At 43.6% G+C, this 24,196-nt stretch overlaps 1 protein-coding gene and 1 long non-coding RNA gene across 10 annotated transcripts in view; one reads left to right on the top strand and one right to left on the bottom strand.

Moving 5' to 3' along the window:
* Positions 1-5,922, bottom strand: part of LOC138799356 (FK506-binding protein 5-like) — a 104,266-nt gene extending 98,344 nt beyond the window's left edge. For all 9 annotated transcript variants that reach the window (XM_069980397.1, XM_069980401.1, XM_069980400.1 and 6 more), the window contains exons 1-2: positions 5,853-5,922; positions 5,639-5,765 (exon numbers count right to left, since the gene is read on the bottom strand). In XM_069980397.1, coding sequence (XP_069836498.1) covers positions 5,639-5,728 — 90 coding nt within the window. In that variant the 5' untranslated portion in view covers positions 5,729-5,765; positions 5,853-5,922. The remainder of the gene's footprint in view (positions 1-5,638; positions 5,766-5,852) is intronic.
* Positions 5,331-22,796, top strand: LOC138799361 (uncharacterized). The gene is made up of 4 exons (XR_011364247.1): positions 5,331-5,453; positions 6,531-6,656; positions 16,101-16,174; positions 22,738-22,796. It is a non-coding gene; the product is annotated as an uncharacterized lncRNA (long non-coding RNA).
* Positions 22,797-24,196: the final 1,400 nt, after the last annotated feature.

The raw sequence follows: 24,196 nt of genomic DNA, 5'->3' as shown, positions 1-24,196 counted from the left end.
AATAGAAGTAAATTACAAATTTGTATAACTTTCTGACACCAGCTGCTTTGAACGAAAAAACAAATTGCAGACTGATGTCAGTATATCACTGATGCTGGTTTCACACAGTTTTTTGAAAATCTGACACTGTAGTTTTTGTGCCAAAACCTGAAAGAGAAGTACAAGTCCTCCCTGTATATTTTCCATCCCATTTGAATCCACTTCTGGCTTTGGCGCATAAACTGCTCTGGTATCTTTCCAAAAAACTCCATGTGTGAAGCCAGCGTTAATGCTACTGAATCCACGGGGGTGAAATGTTATAATAATACAATTATATATAATTATATTCTGTACATACATAATATTATATTGGCCTAGGGTAATTTCTTCTCCAGGGTATAGGACACTTTAACACCAGGTATAATCTGGACTAGGGGTGTCAAACTAGCGGACCTCCAGCTGTAGTAAAACTACAATTCCCATCATACCTGGACAGCCAGAGCTAAGCTGGAAGGACACTAGTTTAACCACCCTGGTCTGGACTGTGGTTATACGTCGGCCTGTTACACCGGGAAGGTGCCACAATTTGGTTTGTGTGTGTGTCTTGGGTCAGTATGTTACACAGACTTCCTGTATTGCCATGTGCAGTTTTTTTTTCCCTTTGGCCACAAGTGGATTGAGAGGAGACAGATTTCTTGTAGATTTTCTGCTAGTGTTTTGTACATTGGAATGAGAAATCATCGGCCATGCTGCACATACAACCTCATTCAGATGTATGGAACATCCAACCACCCCTACCCCAAGAAGACACTAGAAACCGGTTTAGGTGGCAGTTAAGGCCACGGCTTTTATTAACAGATAAATATAATTAATACAATAACTGTGTTTAAATCCAGGAAAGTCCCGGACTGCCCATCATCCACCATACTCCAATTACTATTCTATCCTGCACATTGCCCACAGCTGTGACGCATCGGACCCGAGGACACTCATCTTCCAGACCTCCAACCGTCCTGGGGACCCTGCTCACAGGAGTTTTCCATTAACTCGGGGAACCGCTCTCCAAACCACAGATAAAGGGGAATCATCCCCAAATTACTATATTTCTGTTTTTTAGGTTTTTTTTTCATTCCAATCAATTAATGTCAGAAAGTGCCAGAGATTTGTAATTTACTTGTATTAAAAAACAAAAACCTCAATTCTTACAGTACTTATCAGCTGCTGTATGTCCTACATACAGGGGAAGGTGTAGAGCAGGTGCGTTCACATGAGGAACAACAAATGTTTCACGCCTACCATGGCACTATGTCTGGTTTGGATCAATGTAACGTGAGGGGGAGGTGCAATATATATACACGTACATAGCAAAGAAGCAATTAACAAGTGATACAATGTGGCAAATTAAAGCAAAAGAGTATTCATATCATTTCTCTCATTAAGGCCACACGGGCCTGTGGCATCAAGCTGCATTATCCAAAGAGTTTCACGCTTCAGTAGGTGTCTCAATCTATCTGCTCCGTTATGGGGATTTACTTCTGCTATGGACAGTTTCTGACATGGACAGAGGTGGCAGCAGAGAGCACTGTGTCAGAGTGGAAAGTAAACACCTTCCTGCTAGAAAGAACACACCACTTCCTGCAGGACATACAGCAGCTGATAAGTACTGGAAGACTGCAGATTTTTTAAATAGAAGTAAATTACAAATCTCTGGCACTTTCTGGCACCAGTTGATTTGAAAGAAAAAAAAAATTGGTGAATAACCCGTTTAACGACCCCTCTTCTCCTCCCCATTTTACCCTGCTGTGACAAATCCTGCCACGTGTCCTCTCTATACTTTTACCCTCACGCTCCTCCCCTAAGACCAGCCTTAGGGTACCATTACACTGAACGATAATCGGCTGAATCGGCCAGATTCGTCTGATTATCGCCTTGTGTGATAAGTACAACGATCAGCCGATGACAACGATCATCGGCTGATCGTTGATATAGGTTTCAACCTATAATTGTCGGGCGCCGAACACGCATCGTAACGTGTAATAGGCATGGCGGCTGACGATATACATTACCTATCCAGGCTGCAGGGCTCCTCTTGCGGTCTTCTTCTCCCTGGTTCCCGCGCGCTCCAGCTTCAGAACGGCCTGTTTGAGCTGACAGGTCGCTCAGCCAATCACTGGCTGGGACCACCACGGCCAGTGATTGGCTGAGCGGCCTGTCAGCTGAGACGGGGCGCTCTGAAGCTGGAGTGCATGGGACCCGGGGGGAAGAAGACCGCAAGAGGAGCCCTGCAGCCTGGATAGGTAATGTATAAAGTTAAGCAAGGGCTGCAAGAACATCGGTAATGATGTCCCTGCAGCCCTTGTTAAACGATAATCGGGCCTTGTAATAGGCCCAGTAAACGATCTAGCAGATCGGCGCTCGTTTACAGTTATTATCGGGCCTTCATCGGCCCGTGTAATAGTACCCTTACTGTTAGGGCCAGATCACACGGAGTAAAACTGGATATAGGGATGACTAGAGCTGGAGGTCACGTGCAGTACCCATGGCTGCATTTATAACAAAGAAGTTGGGGTGGGGGGAGAGTACAAAGATCGGCGGGGGAGTATGGAGGTCACCCCCCCTGTGATCTCTTACTTGGTACAAGTTATTTTTTCCTTCACAACCTCTTTAAAGGGAACCTGTCACCAGCATTCCAACGCTGAGCCGACCCCCCGGTGCAGCCCTGGATACTAACCCATTGCTGCAAGTCCCACTCCTGGACGGAGATATCGGCGTCGGAAGGTGAGCGCTCGCTGTATGCAAATTACATGAGATGAGTCCGATGCCCATAAAGAATGACTGGAACCATCATTCTCTATGGGCGTCGGACTCATCTCTGAAGCTTGCGCGCACGGCTGCCGATGGCGATATCTCCGTCCGGGGGCCAGCTTCAGGAGCAGGACTTGCAGCAAAGGGTAAGTATCCAGGGCTGCACCGGGGGGGGGGGGGGGGGGGGGTTGGGTGGTATCAGCGTCGGAACGCCAGGTGACAGGTTCCCTTTAAAAGTTTTTGCAAATTCATTTATTTAGGAAACTTGCCTCCTGAAATGCTGCTCCCCGCCAGACCATTGTTTTTGAGAACTGTGGTGGTCTGTAACCTAGACAACGAGCTGTCAATAATGGGAGGGAAGGAGCAGCATATGAGGAGGAGGAGGGACATGCTCTCATTTCAAGACTGTAGTATAATTTGGTTGTGTGGATTGATGTTTCAGATTTCAGGAACCTGTCATTGATGCTGTGATTCTGGAGGAACATTGGCTTATAGAGACCCGACCTAGCTCCCTGACTCAGACCGCTTTCCATTTCTCAATTTCTTTTTAAGGCTATGCTTACACAGTGTCTTTCATGTAAAATAATGGCTGTTGTTTAATAATGACGGCCGTTAATAATGATCATGAACATTACTAATGGCCGTCATTGTAAAACAATGGCCGCTGTTCTGCATACACATACATTGCGGGCCATTTATCCAGTATAAAACATGTAGGCATTTTCTATACGTCATCATACATTTCCTGTATAAGCTTGCATCAATCCTATGTTACACCTGTCTACGGCTATGTCAAGGTTTTTTTAGGTGAAAAACTGCTGTTTTTTTTTATAATGACGGCCATTATTAAGGAGGTTATCCAGCGCTACAAAAACATGGCCACTTTCTTCCAGAGACAGCACCGCTCTTGTCTCCAGTCTGGGTGCAGGTTTTGCAACTTAGTTCCATTTAAGTGAATTAAGCTTAAAGGGGAATTATCAGCAGGTTAGACAAATCTAACCTGCTAATAGCCCTCTATAGGGTCGGGGTTGCTGAGGATGAAGGTATGTGTTTTACCTTCCTCCTCTGCGTCAGTCTCATGCTGTTAGTCGGGGTAAACTCCGCTATGGAGCACCGCTAGGAGTAAGGCCGTGTCATTGGGCCAGCTCCTTCTAATGATAATCAATGGAGGGAGCCGGACGGATAACACAGCAGTGCTCCTAATGTTGCTCCGGAGCGACTAACAGCATGGACCCGACACTGAGGAGGAAGATCAGACACATAGCATCCTTCTCAGTGTCCACGTCGCTATAGGGGGCTATCAGCAGGCTACATTCTAAACTGCAAACCGCACCTGAACTGAAGACAAGAACCGTGTTGTCTCTGGAGGAAAGTGGCCGTGTTTTTGTAGGGCTGGATAATCCCTTTAATGATCATGATCATTATATGGCTATCATTATTAGAAAAAAAAGGTTTTTAACCTAAAATGATGTTGTGAGAACATTGCCTACCATTGTTTAACCTGTAAACCTTTTCTTTGCCTACAGTAAACTTTATTTATAAACTAAAATTTATAGCCCCCCCCCACCCCACCCCCCCCAAAAAAAACACGCCATGCAGTGAGTAAGTAGCTTTTTTTTTATAATTGTAATTTTTATTCATTTTTCAATAAAGAAATACAATACACACTGGGGAAAATATAATCATTCTCATCAGTACATCGTGATAGAGCAAAATAAGCAAAACACAACAATACACCCCAACTAGAGATGAGCGAACCGGCCGAGGTTCGTGTTCGTATGAACCTGAACTCTCGGCTTCTGACTGCCGCTGTCTGCCCGCTCCGTGGAGAGGGTGGATACAGCCTGAGGACCACCTGGAAAACTGGGATACAGTCTATGGCTATGGCTGTATTCCAGTTTTCCAGGTGGTCCTCAGGCTGTATCCACCCTCTCCAAGGAGCGGGAATCAGAAGCCAAGAGTTCAGGTTCATACGAAAACATAAGTAAACATGCCACAATAATATAGCAATTGTATCAGAAATATCAACTGGGGTACAAGGAAGCGATTAAGGGGCTTTTATTGCTATTTTATCAGAAAAAGTGTGAATGCAGCCGTATTGAGGCCTTTACCGCTCGCTACTTTTGGTGCATTTTACGCCAATACACTTCACTTTTAGAATAATACATGACATAACAATATCCTAATATATCCCCAAATATGTAACCACTAAAAGAGACTGCACCAAATACTGTACATGTGTGTGGCAATCCAGCCTTATACTATGGGGGGCTACACTATAGCACCTATAAGCCAGTAAATGTATGTTATACCTAACCAGATGAAAGTGCATTGTAACATACTGTACATGACAGATTATAGATCCTGATTCACTGATAGAATTGGGACATGTTACTGCAGTGTAAATGTGGATAAGCTCTAGGCCGGGCCCATGGCTGATGCTTGCGATGTGGTTTCCATTGATATATCTTTCCTATAGAGATATACACCTTCCTATCTCAGCAGAGGTGGTGGAGATCACATAACACACACAGTGCATGAGCCCGGCCATAGACCCCACTGACCACACAGCAGTTATCATACCCCAACTAAGCCCCGCCCCCTGCAGGGAAGATGGCAGAGTGACAGTTGGAAATGGCTGAACATGGGGAATACATAGCACAGGGCAGGTATTTATACATCCCCACACTACACATCCCATCAGCCCTGTCTTGTGTCCTATACATATACAGCCCACCCTGGGGATTACCTGGAGGGGATTCCCTGCACTAAGTGACAGTTACTTACACTAGTAACATTACAGTCAGCCCCTCATCTCCCCTAACTCTGCATTGGGTGGTAAATTGTGACTTACATATTGCCGGTGCACCACGAGATAGGCCGTCATGTCCTCAGGGGTCGGGTCCATATCCACGTAGTACATCTTCGGCTCTTCTCCTGCCATAAAATGTCGCAAAAGTCACAAAAATCGCAAAAACCACCTGTAAGAAGATGAAACATTAGAAACTTATTGAAAATAGATGGAAAATTACAAAAAAATTAATGAACCAATGGAGGAGCCTACTTACTACCAACTCCTCCTACTGAATCCTGAGATCCAGTTGAAACCGGTTTTCACTGATAAGATCAGGTGACATCACCAGTCCCAGGAGATTTTTTTTTTTAACAAATCTTTATTGATAGTGGTTTTTCAAGCACAACGATGCAAATACAAGGGTGAAAGTGACAATGCTTCACAGGTCACAGTATAAATAAAGCACAATATACAAAAAGAAACACAAATAACTTGGGGTGGAGGTGCAGCACCAATTCTCCTGATACTATCTGTACCGGGCCGGGTGGGTGAAAGAAAATGAAGAAAGGGGGGGGGGGGGGGGGGTGACAGGGTCTTAGGAGGGTGTAGGTTGGGCAGTGGCTATGGTAGCAACATCCTTAGGTTTGAAGTGCAGCCATGGACCCCATATCTTAATCAGGCTATCGTGTCTATACTCAGACCAGCTAGAAAGCTCTTCAAGCCTACAGATGTGATTCAGCTTTTCATGCCATTGCTGAACAGTTGGGGGGGGGGGGGGGTCACACTCAGCCAAAGCAAGGGAATAAGGAGCTTGGCAGCTGCGATCATATGTGTGGCTAGAGAGTGTTTTGGATGGGCTATATGAGGCTGATGGTGCAGCGAACAATACAAGAGCAGAGAAACATTTTCATTACACACAGAACTAATAGTACGCTCAACGTCCATCCAAAAGGGCCTAATAAGGTGGCAGAACCACCAGGTATGCGATAGGGTTCCAGGATCCTGGTGACAGCGCCAGCACAAGTTGGATTGTGAGAGCCCCCTGTGGTAGAGAAGGTCAGGAGTTCAATACCACCGGGTAAGCAATTTGTAATGGTTCTCCTGGAGTTTAATACATCTCGAAAATCCATGGGAGTTGTGTAATATGTTTTCTTCTCTCATGTTCAGACAGGGTCTGCTGTAATTCAGTTTCCCATGAGGATAGAAAAAGTGGAGTGGTAAGAGAATGTTCTGACAAAAGTTGGGAGTAGAAGGTGGAGAGTCGGGGGTTTTGTCTTAGCTTTGGTGTGGCAGATCCTGTCCAACCAAGCCAGGTCTCTATTTGCTCTATGCAAGCGTAAGAAGCAGATACAGGACTGCTTTATTAGATGGCTCTGCAGAAAGTTTAATGTGTGTGATCCCATCAGAGATTGCAGCCTCTCCTCCGTAGAAGGCCTGTCATCTGCCATTAGCGTGGATATGGGAAAGTGGTGGAGGCGCTGCCAGACAGAGCCACAGGCTGCGAGAGGGGACTCTGTGAGATGCGGGACTAGAGCAGCAGGGGTCAAGGGGGATGGGGAAAGAGAGGTCTCACATGACCGTATATACATCATACAAACCTAGTCCCAGGAGATTTAAAGAGATACTGACCATTAAATGCAGCATCACTGAAATACTGATATACTGATATTAGGGTAAAAATACAGTAATTTTTGGCTTATTTTATTATGTAATGAACAGTTGACAATTGGCATGGAATTAGTGTTTTTTTTTCGGGTGAGTAAAATCTTGCTCTATGTGCTCAGCAGCAGTATTATATAATGATTTAGGGTATAAACCCACACACCGTATACGCAGCGTATTTACTGCTGCGATACGCAGCAAATACGCAGCAGATTAGATCTAAATAACTGAACACAGCATCAACTCTGCACCATCAAATCTGCTGCGTATTTGTTGTGTATCTGCTGCGTATACATTGCGTGGGTTTGTACCCTTAGGCTAGGTTCACACTATGTAACTGTGCGGCTGTATTTTTTATGCGGCTGTAAATGTGCGGATGAAACTACGGCCGTGGGAAAAAATAGACATGCGGCTGAAAACATACGGTCATTTACTTGGAAATCTGGTTCAACTAAAAATAACAAATAAAATCTTAAGAAAGTGATGCAAACACCTCTGGATGCATCTGGGAAAGCAGGGAAACAGTTTACATGAATCGCTATTACCGGGGTTTGCGATCCTCTGCAGTAATGCCGATGCCTCTCATGTTTAATATATTGAATTAATAAAACACATTTTCGTTGTAATAAAGTCCCTTTCATTGTTCAATAATTAAATTTAAACGATTCCATCATTTTGCAGTTAAATATACTGTGATCAAAATAAATATATATATAAATAAATGTATGTTTATATATACATTTATTTTTTGACAGTATATTTAATTGCACAATGATGGATTTGTTTAAATTAAATTATTGAACAACGAAACTGATTTTATTTCAACGAAAATGTGTTTTATTAATTAAATATTAATTAGTACAGGAAGCTCCAGTAAGCCGTTAATTCATATTGCCGGCAATAGAGCATTCTGTACTAATCATCACTTTACTTTAATTAAAACATCAAATGTTTCTTCTAATTATGTTATCACAATAGCATTATTAGAAGAAACATTTAGAATTATATGTGCGCTCAGCTGATTGGCTGATCGGCTGAGCGCACATATAATTAGCGGGTCCGCAGCACAGTGACTTCATTGTGCTGCGGACCAGCGAAGAGGACACATCGGTGTGAGTATAGAGCTCTCCCCACCCCCTCCCCAGCACTGCACCCCTCCCAGCAAGGAAGGGGGGTCACCTAACCCCTTCCTTGCTGGGATGGGTGCAGTCTGACATCAGTCTGGCCCCCAAGGGGTTAAGGGGGATATAATACATCCTCCCTTAACCCCTTGGGGGCCAGACTGTAAGCAGCAATCTGTAAAGATGCAGCATACTGTAAGGACCACAACACCGCTGACAATGATGGGTGTTGTGCTCCTGTTTGTGTGTTTTTTGTGTGTTTCTCCCTTTTTGTTTTTCAGATATCGGTATCCTGGGGATTATGTCGGATTCCATGGACTACGTCGATGACCAGCGGTTGTTTTTTTTTTTTTTTTTTTATAAAATGGTCAATGAGGGGTGTGGGGGTGTTTTTATTTGAATAAAAAATTTTTTTAACTTGTGTCTTGTCTTTATTTCTTTACTTTATAGACTTAGTAGTGGAAGCCGTCTAATAGACGGAATCCATTACTAAGTTGAGGCCTAGTGTTAGCCGGTATAAAATGGCTAACACTAACCCCCTATTATTACCCCAGTACCCAATGCCACCAGGGGTACTGGGAAGAGCCGGGTGCCAGTGGTCCCGGAGCGTCAAAATTGGTGCTCCTGGACCGGGCGGCAGCAGGCTGGTAAGATTTAGGCTGGGGAGTTTTTTTTTTAAATAAATAAATAATAAAAAAAAAAACGCATAGGGTCCCCCCTATTTTTATAACCAGCCGGGTTAAAAAACAAACGACAGCAGCCTGGTAACACCAGGGTGGGAAGAGCCATTGGTTTAGGCCCTCCCCAGCATAAATCTTACCAGCCTGCTGCCGCCCGGTCCAGGAGCGCCAATTTTGACGCTCCGGGACCACTGGCACCCGGCTCTTCTTAGTACCCCTAGTGGCATTGGGTACTGGGGTAATAATAGGGGGTTAGTGTTAGCCATTTTATACCGGCTAACACTAGGCTCCAACTTAGTAATGGATTCCGTCTATTAGACGGCTTCCACTACTAAGTCTATAAAGTAAAGAAATAAAGACAAGACACAAGTTAAAAAAAATTTTTATTCAAATAAAAACACCCCCACACCCCTCATTGACCATTTTATAAAAAAAAAACAACAAACAACCGCTGGTCATCGACGTAGTCCACGGAATCCGATGTAATCCCCAGGATACCGATATCTGAAAAACAAAAAGGGAGAAACACACAAAAAACACACAAACAGGAGCACAACACCCATCATTGTGAGCGGTGTTGTGCTCCTTACAGTATGCAGCATCTTTACAGATCGCTGCTTACAGTCTGGCCCCCAAGGGGTTAAGGGAGGATGTATTGTATCCCCCTTAACCCCTTGGGGGCCAGACTGATGTCAGACTGCACCCATCCCAGCAAGGAAGGGGTTAAGTGACCCCCCTTCCTTGCTGGGAGGGGTGCAGTGCTGGGGAGGGGGTGGGGAGAGCTCTATACTCACCCCGATGTGTCCTCTTCGCTGGTCCGCAGCACAATGAAGTCACTGTGCTGCGGACCCGCTAATTATATGTGCGCTGAGCCGATCAGGCAATCAGCTGAGCGCACATATAATTCAAAATGTTTCTTCTAATAATGCTATTGTGATAACATAATTAGAAGAAACATTTGATGTTTTAATTAAAGTAAAGTGATGATTAGTACAGAATGCTCTTTTGCCGGCAATATGAATTAACGGCTTACTGGAGCTTCCTGTACTAATTAATATTTAATTAATAAAACACATTTTCGTTGAAATAAAATCAGTTTCGTTGTTTAAAGCAACTCTGTACCCACAATTTGTCCCCCCAAAACCACTTGTACCTTCCGATAGCTGCTTTTATTCCAAGATCTGTCCTGGGATCCGTTCGGCAGGTGATGCAGTTATTGTCCTAAAAAACAACTTTTAAACTTGCAGCCCTGTGTCAAACGGCCGGGGCTTAGCTTGTGTATGCATTAGGCTGGCACAACCTCTCTACGTCCTTCCTCCCCACCCTCTATCCTCACGAGCTCACTCTCCAGCTCTCCAATCAGACAAAGTGTATTCCAGCACCATAGACCACTTGAGGTTCCGTATTCAAAAGGCTTTATTATGAATCCACATACATCAAAAAAATAAAAAAAACAACTGTTGACGCATTTCGGCGTTGGCACACGCCTTGTTCACAACATAGTCTGACAACAGACCCTCTTACCCTCCTATTTATAGGATGAGAGTTTTAGATCACATGATCTGATAATTAAAATCCAATAACATACACTTGTTTAAAAATATGTGCTGGAACAAACAGAAAGGGAGGACATTTAAGTGTGAATCACAAAACACGGAAAGCAAAGAATTATGGAATAAAAACTGCTATATGCATGTAGCATTCATCTTATTATAGTTGAAATCAAATCACAATTCATTATAATTCAAAAATAATAATGGTACAAAATGAGTCCAAAGAAAATACACTGAACAACGCTGCAAAAAACGCATGTGTCAATCAATAAGTGAGAATCAGGTCATGTCTTGAATTAAGACCCAGTGGTGACCTAGTTGAGAGTCTGAAGATCCAAAAGGATTCTCTATTAAGCAGCTGTCTCCTCTGGCAGCCGCCCCTTTTGGATCTAAAAGTTTTTTCTATGCCCATAACTCTGAGTGACTTAACTTCACCTCCATGCACTTCCCTAAAATGCTTAGATAGTGTTGAGACATTAAATGTCTCCCCTTTGCTATCAGAGATGTGCCGTCTGATTCTGGTTTTAAGACTATTTGTAGTACAGCCTACATATTGTACATTGCATTCTGCACAGGTTGCTAAATATATTACATGTGAGGTGTTGCAATGTATGTAGCTATTGACCTTATAGGTGTTTCCATTAACACATGATTTAAATTCTTTTGCTATTTGCATATGTTTACATGTAATGCATTTAGTATGACCACATTTATATGAGCCTTTAGTTTCCAACCATGTACTGCTACTATTATTTTGGCTACTATATAAGGACGGTGACAGGGTCGAAACCAGTGTAGGGGCACGTCTAGAAACTACCCTCACCCCCATTTTTGTTATGTTATATAGTTTTTCATCCTGCCACAGAATAGGTAAGTGTTTATTTACAATATTTTTAATTTGATTATATTGACGACTGTAGGTGGTGGTGGATGTTACATTCTGTTCTGTTTGTTTATATTTTTTGTTTGTTGTGTCTTGTGTCCTGTCACATAATGAGTCTTCCCTTGTTACCGTTGTCATTTTTTGTATAGCTCTTGTAATACTGTGTTGTGGAAAGTGTCTCTCTATAAATCGTCTCTGAAGTGAAATAAGTTCTTTTTCATATATTACATTTTTGCTGCAATTCTGTTTTAACCGCAAGCATTCACCGTATGGCATGTTATGTACTACGTGTGAGGGATGACACAATGTGGCTAATAAAATACTATTACCCGCACAATCCTTGCGGAAGGGAAAAACTTCAATTTTATCACATTCTCCCTTGAGTCTCACATCTAGAAAAACAACCTCTGTCCCCCCATAACACAAAGTAAATTTTAAACCAAAATTATTCCTATTTAAATACTCCGCAAATAATTGGAATGATTCATCTGTGTCCTTCCACACCACCACCAAATGATCAATGAATCGTCCGATCCAGTGAATACATTTCAGAAAAGGATTATTCTCACAAAAAATATATTTTTCTTCTAAAACCGACATAACTATATTTGCTAAAGAGGGCGAGAACTTTGCCCCATACTAAAGCCTTGTATTTGTAGAAAAAAATTATCATTAAATGCAAAATAATTATGAGTTAGAAGAAAATTTGTGGTCATTATCAAAAACTCTACTTCTGAATCTGAGTATGTGCCATATTTAACAAGGAAATATTCCAAACAGGAAAGGGCCACTTGCCTAACAAACAAAAAATATAAACAAACAGAACACAATGTAACATCCACCACCACCTACAGTCGTCAATATAATCAAATTAAAAATATTGTAAATAAACACTTACCTATTCTGTGGCAGGATGAAAAACTATATAACATAACAAAAATGGGGGTGAGGGTAGTTTCTAGACGTGCCCCTACACTGGTTTCGACCCTGTCACCGTCCTTATATAGTAGCCAAAATAATAGTAGCAGTACATGGTTGGAAACTAAAGGCTCATATAAATGTGGTCATACTAAATGCATTACATGTAAACATATAAAATAGCAAAAGAATTTAAATCATGTGTTAATGGAAACACCTATAAGGTCAATAGCTACATACATTGCAACACCTCACATGTAATATATTTAGCAACCTGTGCAGAATGCAATGTACAATATGTAGGCTGTACTACAAATAGTCTTAAAACCAGAATCAGACGGCACATCTCTGATAGCAAAGGGGAGACATTTAATGTCTCAACACTATCTAAGCATTTTAGGGAAGTGCATGGAGGTGAGGTTAAGTCACTCAGAGTTATGGGCATAGAAAAAACTTTTAGATCCAAAAGGGGCAGCTGCCAGAGGAGACAGCTGCTTAATAGAGAATCCTTTTGGATCTTCAGACTCTCAACTAGGTCACCACTGGGTCTTAATTCAAGACATGACCTGATTCTCACTTATTGATTGACACATGCGTTTTTTGCAGCGTTTTTCAGTGTATTTTCTTTGGACTCATTTTGTACCATTATTATTTTTGAATTATAATGAATTGTGATTTGATTTCAACTATAATAAGATGAATGCTACATGCATATAGCAGTTTTTATTCCATAATTCTTTGCTTTCCGTGTTTTGTGATTCACACTTAAATGTCCTCCCTTTCTGTTTGTTCCAGCACATATTTTTAAACAAGTGTATGTTATTGGATTTTAATTATCAGATCATGTGATCTAAAACTCTCATCCTATAAATAGGAGGGTAAGAGGGTCTGTTGTCAGACTATGTTGTGAACAAGGCGTGTGCCAACGCCGAAACGCGTCAACAGTTGTTTTTTATTTCTTAATGTATGTGGATTCATAATAAAGCCTTTTGAATACGGAACCTCAAGTGGTCTATTGTGCTGGAATACACTTTACTTTGTCTAACATCAGAAGTTAGTATACAATTTGATCAAACCATATTGCCTCATGTACCAACGTGCAGGTCTCTGATACACATGAGTTCCTAACCAAAAAAAATATCACTGTGCCAGTCAGTGAACACAATCCCCGCACAGCGTGTGCAAGCAGAGATCAAATTATATACTAACTTCTGATGTGTCGGCGGGGTTCGGGGAGGGGGGGGGGCCCTTATGGGTTTGGTCCTGTGACATTGGGGTTGCAGGGCCATTCCGTGGTCCCCCTTCTCTGCTTGCGCACGCTTTGCGGGGATTTTGTTTACTGACTGGCACAGTGATGTTTTTTGGTTAGGGAGTCATGTGTATCAGAGACCTGAACGTTGGTACATGAGGCAATATGGTTTGATCAAATTACATACTAACCTCTGATGTTGGTTTTTAAATGTAGCTGAACAAGCTTTAGTATCAACTATGGGTGCGATGTGCAGCCATTCCTGTCTTTTTGGCTTGAGAAGATTATTTCTACCTATTTCCGTGTTCTCATTTGCCACTGTCCATTACACTAAGACAACCTTGTAATTACTTTAATTCTTCAGGATTCTCAGACCATCAAGTTGAGACATTTACTTAGTGGTGTCCATCCTGGTTATTCTTACTGTGGACATTTATGACACATCTACTGAATACACCATACATGCCTGATAGATGTGGGCTCTACCTCAGGAGAATGTGAAGTATGGGGGTCCCCGGCCTGGTGAAGCATCTGGTGGTCACTACGTCCTGGTGGAGAATGGATAGAGGTGGCCATGCTTGTGTACAGTGCTCTCCATTTACTTCTTCAGGAATTATGGAAACAGCTCAGCTGTGGCATCCTTATTCTTCACATAGGTGCAGGTCTCATATGGTGGAAGCCATGTTTCCACATAATATAGGCGTATACTGAAGAATATGGGAGCTATGTATTTGTTTACTAGCCAGGTTCCTAGGAAGCCCAGTGTTCCTTTAATGGCAATATCATTTTTCCATGTACGTTTATATGCTTTATGTATGAACGTCATGTTGTGTTTCTTAGGAGCAGATTGGATCCTGGGGTGAGGAGCGCACAGTTAATGGATCCATAGGGTGTAAAGACAACACAACTGATGGTGGAGAATAAGTTGGGAGAAGCAGGTAGTAGTGGTCTCTGTCCATTGGCTCTTCTATAAATCTGTAAGGCTGCTAGAAAGAGATGATTGACAGTAGGGAAGTAAAGCTGCTACGGAGAGCTTCTCCATGTTCATTCTCCTGATTGGTTGGGGTATTTGCAGGATTTTGTGTCTTTCCACACAGCTGTGAAGAAGATAGTGGTCTTTTGTTTAAAAGGGTTGTCCAGCGAAAATCTTTTTCTTCCAAATCAACTGGTTTCAGAAAGTTATATAGATCTTCCCATACTTATCAGCTGCTGTATGTCCTGCAGAAAAGGTTGTTTCCTATTCAGTCTGGCACAGTGCTCTGTGCTGCCACCCCTGTCCAAGACAGGAATTGTCCAGAGCAGTAGTAAATTCCTATAGAAAACCTCTCCTGCTCTGGACAGTTCTTGTCTTGGACAGGGATGTCAGAAAAGAGCACTGTGTCAGACTGAAAAGAAAACATTTCCTGCAGGACATACAGCAGCTGATAAGTATGGGAGGACTTGAGATTTTTAAATAGAAGTAAATTACAAATCTATAAAACTTTCTGACACCAGTTGATCTAACAGAAAAAGATTTTTGCTGGATAACCCCTTTAATAAAAAGTGGATCAGAGATGTCTCTTATTTTGATTCCCTCGTGGTGTATATTGCTTCTTCTTTAGATTTTATACAGAGATGTCTCCTTTGCATCAGTTTTATTAATGCTCATCTGGGTTTGTTATCCCTGATCCCTGTTTTCCCGATCAGTGGATGGACAGTCAGACCCTAGTGATCAGCTTGTTGTAATAGGCCCAGCTGAGAATACCCCTTTAGGGTGCCTTCACACCTACCGGATCCACAGCGGATCTCACTTCTGCGGATTCGAAGCGAGAACCGCTGCGGATCCGGTACCATTCACCCCTATGATAGCACATATTCGCAGCGGGATTAACATCCCACTGTGAATATGTGCTTTAACCCCCCGCTGTCCGCAGCCCCGCCGCCGCATTAGCCCATCCTTGGCCACATCCCCATCTCCGGCCGCATCCCCCCATCCCCCACCGCATCCTGCAGCCCGCCGTCGAGAGCATAAAGTACCTGCTCGGCGGCGCGGCTGCAGTGAGGCTCCTGGCTCCGGTCCTGCTAATGAGCGGGACCGGAGCCGGGAGCCTCACTTCAGTCGCGCCGCCGAGCAGGTACTTTATGCTCTCAGTGGCGGGCTGCAGGATGTGGCCGGGGATAGGGGATGCGGGGATGTGGGATGCGGCGGGGGATGGGGGGATGCGGCCGGAGATGGGGGATGTGGCCGAGGATGGGCTAATGCGGTGGTGGGGCTGCGGACAGCGGGGGTTTAAAGCACATATTCACAGTTAATCCCGTGGCGAATATGTGCTATCATAGGGGTGAATGGTACCGGATCTGCAGCGGTTCTCGCTTCGAATCCGCAGAAGTGAGATCTGCTGTGGATCTGGTAGGTGTGAAGGCACCCTTAAGGAGGTTAGCCCACCATTGTAATTTATTTATTAATTTTTCCATAGGATCTGCTGTCCTTTTTGGCCCCAGAAACAACTCCTAAACTAGCTGATATATTTGTTGTGTCTCACACAGTGAGGTGAGTGTACAAGCTATTTCTCTTTGGTAGCAGCAATGTTATAACCTTAGATACAGTGAATTGACCTGTGTGAGCGGCATCTGATGCAGATCCTAGTAGTCAGGTGCCCCTGCTAGTCAGAGAACATTTCCATTACTTCCCTCCTCTATGAGACCATCCTGCTCTGTACTTAGTCGGGCAGGGTTAGAGGTCCTACTGTATAAAATGGTCTTTTATGTTACTTCATGTATATGTATTTTTTCCCCCAAAGTCATTATAAGTGCATGTATTTGATTTCTATGGTGAGGAGTATTGGTTTGGGGTTATGTAAATGACTTTTAGTGTTAGGGTTTGTTCACATCATGATTTGTCCCTCTGTTGCACCTGTATGTCAGCAACTTTCAAAACTTTCAAACTTTCAAAATTGTCAGCTTGCAGAGACAGAGCCTGTGCCATATAGATTATATATTACAGAAATCACACTCTGGTTGTTGTTTTTCTTTATTTTTAATTTTTAATTACTTTATATTTTACTACTTTATTTTAAAAAATCTAGTAAGCGCGTCAACATCACAAGCAGGATTACAATGAAAGGTTGAGGATGGCTTCACACTGCCACACTGGAAAAACGCCAATATGAATGCCTTGGCGTTTTTTTTAAATGCCAGTGGCCAGATGTTAATAGAGGTTTATGAAGTCAAGAGAGGTTTATGATTTTACCTACACACATGGCGTTTTCTTTTGGGGTGGCGTTTTTGAAGCTTTGTGGCAGTTTTATAAAAACACAGTATGATGAGGTTGTATTTTTCTCGGCAAACTGTGGCATTTTATTTCCAATGGAAGTCTTCTGCTCCACTATAAAACGCCATATGCATATGCCTTTCTGTAAGAAAAATGCCACAGTCTGGTCACCGAGGGTAAACTTAATCCCCTGTGGACCAGGCATTGGTCGAGGGGGTGACAATCTTGTCCCCAGGGGGTTATCTTATTCCCCTGTGGGTCAGACTGTGCTCCATTAGAGGGGGGAGGGTTTAAGGGGTACTCCGGCAGGGGGTTTTTTTTCCGATCTGGCCGGTGATGAGGTGGCTGAGGGCAGCGACGTCCCCTCACCTCCCCGGTTCCAGCAGCGGGTCCCGTATCGCGGTGGGACGCCTCTGTCACTGACTGCTTATACTCCATCACTGACTCCTCCTCCTTTATCAATATCAGGCCCCTCCTCTATCACTGACTGCTCCTCCCTTATCACTGACTGCTCGTCCTCTGTCGCTGACTCCAACTTTGCAGTGTCCCGGAACAGAGTTCCTTCTCTTATTGTTTCCTTCAAAGTGTATCTTTATATCTGAGTCAGTCAATATGTTATTGCCTCTGTTCTGGAAAACTATGGTCCACTGCAACTGTGTGTATTGTGTCACCCCTCTCAGTATTCAGGTCTGTTATTTCATTTATTTCTCATGCATATTCAGTTATCAGTGCCTAATGGTATTATGTCGCCCCCCAGTGTTTAAAGGGGTAGTCCACCCAAAAAAAATTTCTTTCAAATCAACTGCTGCCATGAAGTGCCAGAGATTTGTAATTTACTTCTATTAAAAAATCTCAAGCCTTCCAGTACTTATCAGCTGCTGTATGCCCAACAGGAAGTTGTATTATTTCCAGTCTAGAGAGCAACAGAGGTTTTCTATGGGGATTTGCTACTGCTCTGGACAGTTCCTGACATGGCCAGAGGTGGCAGTAGCGAGCACTGTGTCAGACTGGAAAGAAAACACCACTTCCTGCTGGACACACAGCAGCTGATAAGTGCTGGAAGACTTAAGATTTTTTAATAGAAGTGAATTACAAATCTCTGGCACTTTATGGCACCAGTTGATTTGAAAGAAATTTTTTTTGGGTGGACTACCCCTTTAAATATGGTACTTCTTATGTATATTTGGTCCTATATGTCCTAATAGTGTGATGATGCAATGGCTTGATGTCACGTCACTGCCCCTGCTTCCATGGTAACCCCAATAGCCGTCGAGCTTTGGCTGGGGAATACCATGTGACTTCCTCTCTACCTGAGTCCTGTCTTCCACCTTCAGGAGGACAGGGTGTGTGTTTCTGCTGCTCCTGTGTCACAAGGCGGCAACCTTGCGGTACCTGCTGCTGCACTTACCAGAAGTGTTCCTGGCCGTGTTCTATTCTCAAGTCTTCAAGATTCTCATCCTAACCACAAGATCTGGGTGCTGTCTTCAGTTATTACTCTCATCATCTTCTCTTATCATCAGTAACAGCAAGTATTCATCTCAGTTTCATTCCCCCCAGCATCTCAACTTCAGTATCACTACTACTCCCATCATTCAGTACGCTATCATGACAGCCCATTGCAGCATTACCCATTACTCTGCCTTATCCAAGTCTGCCTTATACCCGGTTGCACCCGGAGAGACTGTTGCTACGAGTTACCACCGTTATAATAAATACACAACTACCGTTGTTTCTGAACCTTGGCATTGGTGTAATTATTGGTGCCCTGACTACGGACAACGAAGAATTGCTCGGCCTCCGCTTGGTCAGGTTCCTGGTCTACAGCTGCTATCCCTCGTGCCCATACCGTGCCATACCATCAGGCAAGTGGCTAACCTGGTTCCTACCCAGTACTACCACCTACTACTACCCTCAGCGGAGTGGCCCAGCGCACCTTCATCACTGACTGCTCCTCCTTCATCACTAACTGCTCCTCCTCTGTTACTGACTCCACCTTCATCACCAACTGCTCCTCCTCTGTCACTGATCCCACCTTCATCACGACTGCTCCTCCTCTGTCACTGATCCCACCTTCATCACTGACTTCTCCTCTCTCACTGACTGCTCCTCCTCTGTTACTGACTCTATCTTCATCACTGACTGCACCTCCTCTGTCACTTACTGCTTCTTGCTCTTTAATAACATGTCCCTCCTCTTTCACTTACTGCTCCTTCCTTGTTAATAACAGGCCCCTCCTCCATCATTGACTGCCCCTCCTTTGTCACTATCATGCCCCCTCCTCTATCACTTACTGCTTCTCTCTCTTTAATAACATCTTCCATTACTGACTGCTCCTCCCTTAGCACACATCTACCACCCTTTCATTCTACTGATTGGTTGGAGCAAATAACCTCAACCCAAAAAAACACAATTGATGTGTCTCTGTGCCATGTGGTGCTGTGCCTCTGTGGTGGGTATACCTGTCCTGGCATCGCTAAGGTGGTATAGAGAGATGAGTACAGCCCTCTCTAAAAAGGCCTCTAAAAGCTGTAATCTGATTGGTTGCTGTAGGAAACTGCTCCACCACTCCCCTGCACAATGTCTAATAAATCACCCCCATTATTATTAATGTTGCAGTACAAAGTGCATAATACGGTCATTAGCTCTGTAGGTGTTTAATGGATGACAGACTCACCTTAAAGGGATTAGAAAAACATGGCTGTGTCCTTCCAAAAATAGTACCACAGGTTGGGGAACACTGCTGTATACATTGCACAGTCGCATCATATATAACATACAATAGAGCTGTTCTACATGTAAACAAATATTGCAAAATCTGGTGCAATTTTAGGTCTGATATTTTTTCATCATGGTGTAAAGGTTTCAAAGGGCTGCACCCAGTAGAAGTGAATAGGAGCCAAGGCAGCTGCAGCCAGTAGAAGGGTATAGGGGCCAAGGCAGCTGCACCCAGTAGAAGTGAATAGGAGCCAAGGCAGCTGCAGCCAGTAGAAGGGAATAGGGGCCAAGGCAGCTGCACCCAGTAGAAGGGAATAGGGGCCAAGGCAGCTGCACCCAGTAGAAGAGTATAGGGGCCAAGGCAGCTGCAGCCAGTAGAAGGGTATAGGGGCCAAGGCAGCTGCACCCAGTAGAAGTGAATAGGAGCCAAGGCAGCTGCAGCCAGTAGAAGAGTATAGGGGCCAAGGCAGCTGCACCCAGTAGAAGAGTATAGGGGCCAAGGGGGCAGCTCCCAGTAGAAGAGTATAGGGGCCAAGGCAGCTGCAGCCAGTAGAAGGGAATAGGGGCCAAGGCAGCTGCACCCAGTAGAAGAGTATAGGGGCCAAGGCAGCTGCACCCAGTAGAAGGGAATAGGGGCCAAGGCAGCTGCACCCAGTAGAAGAGTATAGGGGCCAAGGCAGCTGCACCCAGTAGAAGAGTATAGGGGCCAAGGCAGCTGCACCCAGTAGAAGAGTATAGGGGCCAAGGGGGCAGCTCCCAGTAGAAGGGAATAGGGGCCAAGGGGACAGCACCCAGTAGAAGGGAATAGGGGCCAAGGGGGCAGCAAAAAGTAGAAGGGAATAGGGGCCAAGGCAGCTGTACCCAGTAGAAGGGAATAGAGGCCAAGAAGGCAGCACCCGGTGACTGGTTTTCAGGCCAGGCTGTGAAGGCCTCATTCCCTGGAGCAGCAGAAGAAGGAGGATACAGGTAGAATATGAAGCGATGGAGGAGACTGACAAAAAGCTCAACAACTGAAGAACATCCGGCAGATGAGGAGCAGGTGTGACGCCCCTGAGGAGCAGATGGGGACCGAGACGGCTGAGCCGCAGGTATCACCTCATACATAGACCCACATTAGATTTCCACTGTGGTTATTGGTGCGGAAATGGCACAGATTTTCCCTTTGACAGATAATCCCACAAGATTTCTGCTGCGCTAAATCCCTCCTTGACTGTAGTGCTGCAAAAAAGTGAATTTTTAGAAAAACAAAGATACGATGATGGGAAATAAAGATATTGGGGGAGATTTATTAAACCTTATGAGGAACTACATGTTCCTATAGTGCACAGAGTGCTGAGGATGAGTAGGATTCTTGCGGTCATCCTCTGCACCGTTTCTGTCATATTAGGAGATTAACCCCTATGCTAATAAGTTGTTATGGTGCACTGTCCTGCCCGCTCTGCTGATATTCATTAGGAGGGGTGGGCCGGCCAGGGGGCAGATCAGTACACATTGGAGCTGTAGCCCCGCCCCCTGTGCACCAAAAAAACGTATTAGCATAGAGATTTAACTCCTAATATCACAGAAATTGTGCCGAGGATTGAAGATAGAAACTTACCTTCATCCTCAGCACCCTGTGTGAGAGATATCAACAGTTTAGATACTTTTAACCAGTTAATAGTTTCCCTTTAACGTTGTGGTACAAAGTGTATAACACTGTCATTAGTTCTGTAGGTGTTTAATGGATGACAGATTCGCTTTAAAGGAATTATCTAGGATTAGAAAAACATAGCTGCATTCTTCTAAAAATAGCGACATACGTGTCCTCAGGTTGTGTGTGGCATTACAATCAGTTCCATTCACTTCAGTGGATCTGAGCTGCAATTCCATAAACAAACTGGTGCTGTTTCTATAGGAATACGGCCATGTTTTGCTAACCCTTTAAAGTTTTTAGTCTGGTTTTGCCAAACAACCAAAGGGGTAGTCTGTTCTTTGTGTAGCGGTAATGGATACTTGTCACCTGTGCACTGTGCAGGGGGGTAGCTACAGGCTGATGGGCCCTGGTGCAAATTTTAGCTTGCCCCCCCCTTTCTCTATACCCATCGTATAAGCAGTCAGAGGACAAAAAAAGTTATATCCAATGACTCTAAGGTGACGCCCTCTAAGGTGCCACCGTGTCTTACCGAACTGTCACTGCCTCCCCCTCATGTACTGTACCACTTCCTCCCCCTCATGTATTGTACCACTGACTCCCCCTATAACTAATGAACTGTACTGTGTCATTCTCTAATCATTGTGTACCAATCTTTGACTCTCCAGCTGAAAAACTACAAGTCCCATCAAAAACTGCCAGCAGGCCATGATGAGGTTGTAGTACATGATGGAGATTGTAGTGCTGCAACCTGGAGAGACTGAAAAACTAAAACTCCCATCATGAACTGCCATTAGGCCATGATGAGGTTGTAGTGCTGCAACCTGGAGAGCCACATGCTGCAAAACTACAACTCTCATCATGAATTGTCAGCAGGGCATGATGGAGGTTGTAGTTCTAGGGATAACTTGTCCAGGTTCCTGCTCTTCTCTGAGGCTCACATCTACACACATACTGCACATACATATACACACCGCATACACGTACATCGTATACACATATACTGTGCAGGCATACACCATATACACACATACTGTACATGCATACAGACACAATATACATACATCATATACACACATACTGTTCATGCATACGCCATATACCTATCACATACACACATACTGTAAATGCATACACATATACATCATATACATACATACTGTACATGCATACGCCATATACATATCACATACACATACTGTACATGCATACACATATACATACATCATATACACACATAGTGTACATGCATACACATACATGCATCATATACACACATACTGTACATGCATACACATATACATGCATCATATACATACATACTGTACATGCATACATACACATACACACACATACTGTACATGCATACACATATATATACTATTCCATAAAGAAACACATACAATACTTTTTTCAAATGCTCTAATCTTTATTATTAGTAAATTCCTGCAGCACATACAGATGTATATTAGTAATAATCTCCATGTCTATCACCCAGCACATACGACGCGGCTTCAGAGAACATCTATTCCTCCAAGTTCAGTCTTTGACATCCCAGGCGTTGTTCACAGAGGTGAGATGATCCATGATACATGTGCAACATTTCAAGGGAAAACGTTCTCTTTGTCAAGGCTTGAAACCTGTGCCTGATCTTGTGACTTGGTGTTTCCATGGTCCACTGTTATTTTCCTTCTTATGACGATAGTAGAGTTCATGTGTTTAAGCAAGTATCAAAGACTGTCATCAAGTAAAGAAAAAGTGCTGTGACATGAATTGGTCCTGCATTGGTCCTGTATTGGTCCCCCCCCCCAAAACACACACCTAATGGAAAAATTGCTTAAAGTGACACTGTCACCCCCTTTGTGCATTATGACTTCTCTACACAGGTGTAATGGGTAAATTTAGCGTTTTTCATACCTTATTTTCTATCATACATTATGGTGCTTGTTCAAGTAAAAAGTCATCTTTTATCAACTGCAAATTATGTTAAGTGGGCGGGGCCTCGCGGCATTAGCGCCACTTAGCCCCGCCCACAACGGCACCGCTGGCCCTGCCCCCTCACCGGCCATTGGAACAGGCTGGCCTAAAGGTATAGGGGCCAATGGTGGCACGGTGGGTGGGGCTAAGTGGCGCTAATGCCGTGAGGCCCCGCCCACTTAACACAATCTGCAGTTGATAAAAGATCAATTTTTACTTGAACAAGCACCATGATGTATGATATAAAATAAGGTATGAAAACCGCTAAATTTACCCTTTACACCTGTGTAGAGATGTCAGAATTCACAAGGGGGGTGACAGTGTCACTTTAACTACCGGGGGGCATCAATGTAATGAGGGGGGATTAACCTACTGCACTTCTGCCCCTTCATTCTAGCAATCAGTAAGGGTCTCAGTACCTTTTCCCCCACCCACACAATCTTCTAGCATGTCACTTTGACATATCAGAAGTTTGTCCAAATAATAGGAAACCTTTAAAAAATGTTATATAAAAATATAAGAAAACCACCCACTAAATGAAAATTTAACTCCCAGTTTCCTTTTTTCCTTTTTTTTTTTCAAAAAAAAAAATGTAAATAAAGACTTGGTATCACCATGTGCGGAATGATCCGGACACTACCTGGAAGTAAAGACACAGACACGAAGATGTAAAGGGGCAAAAAAAGAGATTTTATTTCAAGTTATAGGAAGAGTAATTTTATGAATGACTGTGGGGGTTGTGAGGCTGAAATGATCCTGAGGAAGGCAAAAACCCCTAAGAGGGAAGAGTCAATTGTCCTCAAGGGGGAAAAATTCCTTCCCGACCCCAAATGTGGCGATCAGAGCAAGTCCCAGGATCACAGCCGATATCTATGTGTAGTGCATGGTTATGTATGTATATATATATATATATATATATATATATATATATATATATATATATATATATATTTGTATGTTGTCATGTGTCTGTGAGGTGC

Source organism: Dendropsophus ebraccatus, chromosome 8, assembly GCF_027789765.1.
Source record: "Dendropsophus ebraccatus isolate aDenEbr1 chromosome 8, aDenEbr1.pat, whole genome shotgun sequence".
Lineage (NCBI taxonomy): Eukaryota > Metazoa > Chordata > Amphibia > Anura > Hylidae > Dendropsophus > Dendropsophus ebraccatus.
The sequence above is the reverse complement of the archived record's forward strand: the minus strand, read 5'-3'. Positions and strand labels throughout refer to the sequence as shown.